We start from the raw sequence: 9,448 nt of genomic DNA, 5'->3' as shown, positions 1-9,448 counted from the left end.
TGGAATGAATGGAACAGGGTAATCATTGAGTGATCCAGCCTGTCGTCCAGTCCCAGCTTCTGACAACCAGAACACACAGAGCATGGAGCTGTGTCTCTGCCCATCTTGGCCAATAGCCACTGAGGGCCCTACCCTCCATGAACTTATCTAGTTCTTCTTTGAACCCAGTTATACTTTTGGCCTTCACATATCACAGGGCAAGGAGTTCCACAGGTTGACTGTGCACTGGGTGACAAAAGCACAGCCTTGGTTTGTTTTAAACTTGTTGCCTATGGATTTCACTGGGTGACCCCCCATTCTTGAGTTAGGTGAAGAGGTAAATAATACTTCCTTAGTCACTTTCTCCACCCCTGTCACGATTCTGCAGACCTTTTCTATCAACATCCCCCGCCCCCGCTGTTATAAAAGGTGCCTTCTACAGTGTATTCCCCTTCCCAGCTAGGAATAATGACACTGCACCTTCATACTGGAATAACCCGGTCAACCCCGGGGGAGGGGGCGGTGTACCAGTTTTAACTAGGCCAGGGTAGTTAAAAAGTGGTACAATCTGTGTGTGTTTGGACAAGGCCTTAGTCTCACTGACCATGAACAGGGCGAGTTCTAGAGTTTTAATGATTTCAGGAGAGAAGTGGCCGTCCTGGCAGCACACGCTCTGTACATAAACCAGACCTGAGGGTCTAGGTCATTTCTGAAAACGGGACATAGGTTCTCCCGTGTTTGAAGACGTCACCTGCAGACAAGTCCCTTGGCAGCCCTGCATTTAGCAGGTTTAAGAGAGCAGCAGCTTGCGAGCGTTTCCGTTGCAGCTATTCGCTTCCCTGCAAAGTCCCAGCTACCTGGTTTCCTCTCCTGCCGTTCTTCAGGCTTGTTGCTATGAGGCAGGAGAGACCCGAAGGTTCATCACAACCAGCCGGGTGTGTGCTGTCAGCGAACCACATGGTTAATCAGTTGGGGCCAGCGTTTAATGGAGGCTTATTTTAGTCTGTCCCTTCCTTTATGATGTACAGAGGACTAATGGAGCAGGTACAGGGGACGAGGGGTGGGACACTGTATAAATATCAGAGGGGCAGATGTGAATCCCCACTAGAGGAGGCTGCCTGCGATCCTGGGGGAGGAATCTCATATACACGGGGTACAGGCTCTGCCTTTCCAGAGTTACGCCAGGAAGGGAATCGACAGCGCTGATACAGGGTGTTTGAAGGTCTGGCTGGCTGGGAGCTCTGTGGAGAAGGCAGGATCCCTGCTGTGGCTTGGAGGAGCCAGAGTTCTTGCTGGGTCTATGGCTTAGAGTCATTGAAACAATGCGGCCCCCTAAGTCCAGCCCTAACCGGGGGGGGGGTGTCAGTCCACTTCCGAATCAGAGCTGGAGTTCGAATAGTCTGCCACGAGAGAGGAGCTGAGGCTGGCGGAGCAGGAGGTGCTGGCAGTGCCCTCTGCGGGGAGGACGTCGCTGTCGGCCACGGGGGAGCTCTGCTGGGGCATCCCACGGGCTGCGCTGTCGCGGCTCTGCCCGCCAGTTCGTGCCCCGTGCTCCATGCTCTCCCCCGCGCTGCGCAGGCTCTCGGGTCCCTCCCTGGATTTGCGGCGCACGATGCCCAAGTGGCCGATTGCGACGTGTGAGCCGCCAGCGAGCGCCTTCGGGGGCACGGCTTTCCCGGCGAGCCCCAGCTTCTTAAGCGTGTCGGTGGCTTTGCCAGCTGGAGCCTGAGCAGGGGGGAACCAGGAGCGGCCAGAGATCTCTGTTCGCTTCAGCTTCTGTTTGTCCTCATAAGCTGGAAGGAGAGGGAGGGGCAGCAGGGTAGTGACAGGCATCCACAGAGGGCACCTGAAAGCTTCAGTGTCATTGGGAGCATTGGCTCAGGGCTCCTGCCCTGGGACCAGCACGATGCTCCTGTGCTGAACAGCACACACTGATCTACGGGGCTCAGAGACCCCCAGACCTGAACGCCGCTCCCCTCAGAGCCCACCCCCAAATCACACATCAGTAAGCGGCAAAGCCAGGGCTAGAACCCAGGAGTCCTGGGCTCCCACTCCCTCCCCCAACACTAGGACTAGAACCCAGGAGTCCGGGCTCCCACTCCCTCCCCCAACACTAGGACTAGAACCCAGGAGTCCTGGCTCCCCCCGATTTGTTCATCCCCAATGTAAATCACATCCAACTGACCGTATCAGTGGTGACCGTAACCCTACACTGCCCACATTCCTCAGGGCCCTGAATCCCTCTGTGCACCGGGCCCCCCAGCAGACCCGAGGCAGCCCCCACCCACAGCCCCAGCCCCAGCAGGCAGCACGTACAGTCCAGGCTGTGGTACTTGAGCAGGGCTGCCAGGCGCCGGTCCTCCTCCGTCTCCTGCACCAGAGGGATGCTCAGGTTGGCCTTGGTCTGCAGAGCCAGGTCCTTCTCCTCTTCCTCCTGGAGAATCTTCTTCTCCTCCTGAACAGGGGAGGGACAGGATGGTGAGAGAAAGTGCCCAGCCAGCAGCATCTACAGGAAGCCACTGAAGCTCAGCCCTGGTTTAAGGACAGGGGGTAGATCCCACTGGCTTCAGCAGAGCTGTGCCTGCTTACGCCAGGGTTAGACTTGGCCCCTGATCTAGTGGCCACGAGACTGATGCTGCAAGGACTGTCCAGGACAGAGAATCACGGAGACACATCACTGAACTGCCACAACGTCTAGTGCAAAGGGCAGTCTTAGCTAGTCCTTCCTCCAGCCCAGCACCACCACCCGGCTCTCCCCTCTAGCACCTTCCAGCCACAGAGCGTCAAGCACTCTATAAAGGAGGCCAATATCATCATCCCCATTTTACAGATGAGGAAACTGAGGAATGGGGAGGGGAGGGGACCTGTCCAACATCACCCAGCAGAGCCCAGGTCTCCCAAGTCCCAGTCCTGTGCTCCATCCATGAGGTCACGCTGCCTCCCAAAGGGCCAGGAGGGTCCCAGCTAGGAGCAATGCGCAATCACAGGGCTCTCAGTCCCTGCTCACCCTGAACTTCCTGCGCAGCATGCTGTTGATGGCGAAGTCGTCCTTCCAGGCACTCTGGGCCTCCTGGATGTTGGACAAGGTGGGGATGGCTCTCTGCAGCTTGCTCTGGTCTACGGTGCCGTGCTCGAGCCGGTACATGGCATCTGTCTCCAGCTTCTTCTTCTCCTCGTGTTCTGGAGGCAGAGGGACAGACACACGGACTCACCGGTGGGGTCTGTCTGCCCAGCCGCTGGAAGGAGCAGGGCCTGCTGCTCCCTGGGCTCACCTGTGGTCAGGATCTGCTCGTTGTCCTGCATGTCCCAGCGCTCCTCCTTGCGCTGGGCCCCGCTCACGATGACGTAGTCACAGTTGGCCGGGTCCGTCTGCATCTCGATGTAATTGACGCACAGGTGGCACTTCATCCGAAACCTGGCACCCAAGGGGACAGGCGGGGGGGTTATCTCCTGGCCACCTCCTTGAAGCCCCAGCCAGACTCCAGCTCTCCAGCCTTTGCGCCTGTCCCCTGCTAGAGGGATCTTACGCCGGCTCCTGAAGTCTCTGGCACGTGATCCCGCCAGAGACAGGACACTGTGCTAGCCAGACCCCAGTCTGAGCCGCTGTGGCTGCATGGGGCATAAGAAATCCCAGGAGCTGCTAGTTTTATTCACCTTCCCTTTAGCCATGGGGAGGCTGGGGGCGGGGGGCAGCTTCTGCCTCTACCACAATATGCCATGCACTAGTGGAGCCAGCTCATCCCAGCCACGCGCTCCACAGACTCTTACTTCGCCTCTCAGTATTATCCACCCAGTAGGTGTGTGTGTGTAGGGTGGGAAATCGAGCATGGGAGGGGGAGAGAGAGTAAGGACTAATCCAGTTGAGTGGCAAAGCTGGGAATCATCTCCCCCACTCTAACCACTAGACCCCATCCCCCTCCCAGAGCTGGGAAGAGATCCCAGGAGTCCTGGCTCCCAGCCCTGTGCTCTAACCACAGGTGCATCCCTAGGGGAACAGGTGGCTCAGGGGGCGGCACACAGAGCCCAGAGGACGTTGCTTTAAATCCAGCTCAGCTCAGCAGCAGCTTTATCATCTCTGTCATGCCACGGGGGCTGTTCCCTCCCCTTCTGGGCAAGAGGCAGGCGGGGGCTCTGGGGCCCCTTCTAACCCTGACTGCTTTGCTGGGGGAGGCCGTTTGGGGCCAGCGACAATGGTGGGATTCTGCGATGTGGCCCAGTGGCTCCCCCCAGACTCAGCTCACCCAGGTCACCACTCTGCCCAGGTTCAGCGCCTGGGAGGTGAGACAGGGAGGAGCGTGCGCTTCCCGCACCCACCTGTAGATGGGGGTAGTGTAGTAATTCCCAACTTTCTTCTTCTCCGCGTTGTACCGGACACCTGCGACAGACACAGCTGAAGAGCCTGAAGTGCCAACTCCACCCACCGCCCGCATTTCCCTCCAGCACTGGCAAGGATGTCACGTCTACCTGGGCTCTCAAGCTATGCTGGGAATAGGACCCAGGAGTCCTGGCTCTCAATCCCAGGGTTCATAGACGCGCCACATTGTCAGTAGCAAGACTACAGACTTTGGGACAAGTCCAGGTCACACAGCGAGTTGAGGTATGAGCTGGCAAGAGAACCCAGGAGTCCTGGCTCCCAAACCCGCCCCCCGGTGTCCTTCCACAGCTGGCAAGAGAACCCAGGAGTCCTGACCCACCCCTGTTCTAATCACTATCACTCTCCCGTCCCAGAGCTGGGACCAGAACCCTGAAGAGTCCTGCCCCTCAGTCCCTTGCTTGGACCCCACTCAGAACTGGGAATAGGACCCAGGCATCCTCTCCTCCTAGCCCCCCGGTGCTGACCACTAGACCGTACTAACTCGCAACAAGCGGCTGTTCTCTCGTACGACAAACCTTCTCTCCCCCGTCTCGCTTTCCCGCCTCATCACAGGTTCCACCCTTTCAGCACCCTGAGACGGGGGGACGTAGCATCACCCCCATTTCACAGATGGGAAACGGAGGCATTGGGTAGATTAAGTGACCTGCCCAAGGTCTCACAGGAAGCCTGTGTCTGAGCTGGGAACTGAACCCCGGTCTCTCAAGTCTGAGTCCCGTGCCCTTCCCACCAGACCGCCTTCCCCACAGCTGCTGCTGGCCGAGCCAAAGCCCCAGGTAGTGCACAGGACATGGTGGGGCGGGCAGAATATCTCCCTGGGGGAAAGGGTATGTGTGTGGGGGGTTTATTCAGCCAGGGCCCAGAGGCAGCAGAGAGGACAGCACAATAGCAACCATCAGAGAGAGTAAATTAAAGCTGGGTTTGGTCCCTCCCCTAAAGTCAAGGAGCCAACCCCCTAAGGCACCCCCCCCCACACACACACACACACCCTGGGACATCCCCTCTCCACCTTCTCAATCCTGCCATGGCTCAGCCCCCACCACTGCCAGGAGCACAACTGCCTGAGCCTGGCCCTGTGTGCCGAGCATCCGGAGGATGGAGGCCAGAGCTCCAGTCGGGCTGGGCCACACCCAGGGTGCTAGGTGAGCGCTGGGCAGATCCCTGGCAGAGCGGGAGCTTACCCATTCCAATGTGATTCTTGCAGCCATCGCACCAGATGTTGTAGGGCATCTCGAACCTAGGAGAGAGCAGCCAAGATGGTGCCAGTCACCCCGGTGCTAGAACCCCACGGCCTCCCAGCCAACAACCGCTGAGCTGGAGCAAAGCACAGACAGCAGCAGCTGAGTCAAGAGTCCACAAACAACCTGAATTCTGCCACAGGCTGAATGCGGGGAGCAGAGGGGACCTGGCTCCTTTAACCACCGGCAGTCAAGCATCCCCAACACAGAGAGTTTGTGCCCGTTACTTCTAGGGGAGGCAACTGCACTGACCTCAGCTGGGGGCTAACCCCAGTGTCCTCCCTAAAGCACCGCTCAGTGTAGTTGTGAGAATAGTCCTGGCCCCAGGAGCCCCCTGCTCAAAGCACTAGACCCCACTCTTAATCCAGAGCTGGGAATAGAACCCAGGAGTCCTGGCTTCCCAATCCCCCACTCTACCTACAAGGCAGCAACCCACGGGTCCCCTCGAGGTGCATTCAGGGGTCCTGAGGGATGGTAAAGGAGCACAAGCTCTTACCTGATGATAAGGATGCCCTGGGAGAGCTTGCGGGCTCTCTCTCGCAGTGGGTGGCTGTTCCGGTATTTATTAAGGGAGACATGCTGTGCAAGAAAGAATAGAAAGGCAGCCGTTAACCCATAACAACAGGCCAGCATCAGTTTGGTTCCTAGAACTGGAGCACTGGATCAGACTGACAGTCCCTCCAGCCCAGTTTCCATCCATGGCAGCAGCCACTGCTGGTTGGTTCAGAGGGAGGTGTAAACCCACCACAATATTCCATGGAGGAAATTTCATCCTCACCCCCAGCTGGAAGGCAGCTCATACAAGGAAGAATGCGGACCTACACAGCCCTTGTGATCTTAGCCATTGTGTACTTCGTTCTTACCAATATCAGACCTAATCCTGCTTTGAAATATACTAAAATCCTGTAGCAGGGAGTTCCACAGTTCCTTATAAAGTAAGTTATCCGTTATCCACTTAAAATCTGTTGCCTTTGAATTTAATCAGCTGCCCTCATAGGAAACGGGACAAAGTGAGGCCTGACTCACTTAATTCCCAGTTATTGGTTTCATTCCCAGCTACATCAGCAGGCTCAGAACTATGTCCATGCTTGATACAGCGTTCAAGCTGGCAAAAGCAAACCCGGACACCAAGCATCAGCTGATGTGTCTATGACCAGGCCTTGCTGTCCAATCCCTGCTCTTACCTTTGCTGGATCGAAGTCAGGAGGGTAATACTTATTCACACCTTTTCTTTCACCCTATAAGGAAACAAGTAAAAACATAATAATCAAACTCCTACGTCAGGATGCAAGATTCAAGCAGCCGATTACTCATCTCGGGTGAGATTCAATTCTTTTTATCCATCTGTCTCAGCGATTTCATACAAATCGCAGCTTTCATTAAAAACAACAAAGGCAGTTTCCTGCCCCTGAAATTCATGAAGAAAAGCTTAGAAACTTGAGCTGAGTGACCTGAACAGCACAGAAGGCTAAAAAAAGGAACTCATGAAATCTCACGATTTTAAAAACAATCTCATGATTTTTTGAGGCCTGACTTGTGAATTTTGAATATCCCAGGATGGCAACATTGGGATCAGCTCCACTCACCATTGTGAAAAGTCTCTAGCTCCAAGCACCTGGAACACAGTCTCTGGGAAAAGATAAGGAGAGAGGGTCATTTCCGGGGCTAGAAATAACAACTTGCTTTTATGAAGCACTTTTCATCCATAGATCTCAATGCACTTTAAAAGAGAAAGCCAGCATCATTATCCCCCTATTACAGATGGGGAAACTGAGGCACGCAGCAGGAAGGGACTTGCCCAAGATCATCCAGGGGCATCTATCCTAAGTCCCAGTCCACTCAGCCACACTGCTTCTCTAGCTCTCTCGCTGCCTGTTAAACTGATCTCACAAGGGTGACCGGAAGCCTCTCCTGCTGGCTGGCTCAGCTCCCAGTTCCTATTGTCCTGGGGGGAGTGGGGGGGCGGGGGGGAGACAGGCTGGTTATAGCCCGGTTGACCCCACTGCCTCCCCCCAACATACTCAGAACAAGTTTTGGCTTAGCAGTGTAAACAGGCCCCATCTGCGGGCTAAGCATGTCCCCAAGCAGCACGCTAGCCTCAGAGGCTACCAGACAGAGCTATGGTGGGGCAGGGAGAAGGGGTGCTGCTGCAGCCCCCCCCCGACCCCCCACCCAAGCAGAGGCAAAGGCCACAAGCCCAAGGGTGGGGTTGGCATCACCAGAAACACCCCCCCCCCCAGTAACCGACACCAGGGTGTGTTGGGGGGGGGGCTGTGACTTCCCCCTCTGCTTACACAGGGGGGGGGCAATAAGGGGCCTTTCTGGGAGTCGGGGGCCACTCAAGGGAACCCTCAACCCGCACACACCAGATAACGGAGGGAGGGACACACAGAGAGGGGCCCCTCCCCAGTGCGTGCGCGGACCTGGGGGGCCGAGTGAGGCCTCCCCCCGTGGGGGGGGCAGAGAGGGAGCCCCCCAATATAGGGGGCAGAGAGGCCCCCCCAGTGTATGGGAACAGTGTGTGGGGATGGGGGGGGGGACAGACAGCAAATCCCCTCCTCCAATATCTGGGAGGGGGGGCTAGGGTCTCCCTCCCCCAACGCAAGAGCGATCACTAACCTCTTCCGCCTCTGCCTCCTCCTCTTCCTCCCTGTCATCAACAGCCGCCTTAGCTCGGCCCCCCCTCGCCCGTGTGACCCCGCCCCTGGCCCCGCCCCCCCAGCTGCGGCAGGACCCACGTGGCGGGCTCTGGCTGGGCTGGGTGCCGCATGGGGCGGGAGCTGGGCTTGCAATGGGGAGCCCGCAAGCCCCAGCAACCCCTCTGCCCCGGGGGAGGAGACTCCCTCCCTTCGTCCTAAATAACAAGGCATAGGGTTGCCAACTGTGGTTGGAGGAATTGCTGGAGCTTGCATCACATGGCATAATCTCTAATTAAAGATTAATCTGTAATTCTTGGAGACCGCTGGACAATCCTGGAGGGTCTGCAACCCCCCATGGGGGAGAAGACCCATGTCTTAGCGCTGGGGGAATGGGTCCAAGGGGGACAGAGAGGCAGTGACTGCTTCAGGCTCATGCCCCCGGCCCTGCAGGACTGGGAAATAAACTCCCAGCCCCTCTCGGCAGACAGAGGCGTTGAAACCTGCTTTGGGATCAAGGGGTGATTTGCACAATCGTAGGGGTGGAGAAATGGCCTCCCAGGCGCCTGAGCCTTTGCCAGGGCTCCCCCTGCACGTTGGGACTTGGGAGTCCTGGCCTTGCCTCCCAGCCTTAGCACGTGGCCAGACCGCTGGTTGAGAGGCAGGATGCCTGGTTTCTTTTCCCACTGGTGAGATCTAAGGGCTAGAGGAGCTGACTCCTGGGTTTGGACACCAGATCTGGGCTGGGAGTGGAGTCCAGTAGCCACAGCTGGTAGTTGGGTAGCAGGACTCCTGGGTTCTATCCCTCCTCCAATGAATCAGTCCATAATTGTGGGCACATCACATCCCCTTTCTATGCCTCAGTTTCCTCATCAGGTAAACCAGGGGTAACAATACGGGTACATATTCATTAGGTAATTCTTAACACAGGGGATGAGGCATGCTCCCCCCCACACACACACAGTAGGCAGGTATTATATACCATTATCAAGGGGGAAAACAGGCAGATAGCAGGAAAAGAGACTGGCGCAATGGACCTGAACCCAAAGTTGATTGGAGTTTTTAGGTACTGCTGACATACAAAGAATATGGTGTCTTGCCTGAGCTGACATAGTGCATCATGGGAGAGATGGCAATGGACTCCCAGGAGTATGATCCTAAACCCACCCTAGCCCTTGGACCATACTGCCTCTCTTAATAAACAGGGCTTTGAACCAAGAGAG

General features: G+C 56.6%; 1 protein-coding gene across 2 annotated transcripts; it reads right to left on the bottom strand.

Moving 5' to 3' along the window:
- Positions 1-593: 593 nt before the first annotated feature.
- Positions 594-8,312, bottom strand: CCDC130 (coiled-coil domain containing 130). 2 transcript variants are annotated; one of them, XM_039513670.1, is made up of 10 exons: positions 8,209-8,312; positions 7,176-7,218; positions 6,774-6,827; positions 6,086-6,168; positions 5,533-5,588; positions 4,294-4,354; positions 3,252-3,394; positions 2,987-3,159; positions 2,296-2,434; positions 594-1,772 (listed from the first exon to the last, which is right to left on the bottom strand). In XM_039513670.1, exons 2-10 carry the CDS (start codon positions 7,176-7,178, stop codon positions 1,342-1,344), a joined length of 1,143 nt encoding a protein of 380 aa, XP_039369604.1. In that variant the 5' UTR covers positions 7,179-7,218; positions 8,209-8,312; the 3' UTR covers positions 594-1,341. The 2 variants fall into 2 exon arrangements, with proteins under 2 accessions (XP_039369604.1, XP_039369605.1); XM_039513671.1 differs by lacking the exon at positions 8,209-8,312 and adding an exon at positions 7,956-8,068.
- Between the last annotated feature and the right edge of the window lie 1,136 nt (positions 8,313-9,448).

Source organism: Mauremys reevesii, linkage group 25 (assembly GCF_016161935.1).
Source record: "Mauremys reevesii isolate NIE-2019 linkage group 25, ASM1616193v1, whole genome shotgun sequence".
In the NCBI taxonomy this organism is placed as follows: domain Eukaryota; kingdom Metazoa; phylum Chordata; order Testudines; family Geoemydidae; genus Mauremys; species Mauremys reevesii.
The sequence above is the reverse complement of the archived record's forward strand: the minus strand, read 5'-3'. Positions and strand labels throughout refer to the sequence as shown.

What these genes read in the sequence shown, in the direction of transcription:
- CCDC130 (XM_039513670.1), bottom strand. An exon ending in CAGGGCATCCTTATCATCAG is followed by an intron (nt 5,589 to 6,085) that starts GTAAGAGCTTGT and finishes GCTCTCTCCTAG; the next exon opens with GTTCGAGATGCCCTACAACA. An exon ending in TGCTGCGCAGGAAGTTCAGG is followed by an intron (nt 2,435 to 2,986) that starts GTGAGCAGGGAC and finishes TCCCCTGTTCAG; the next exon opens with GAGGAGAAGAAGATTCTCCA.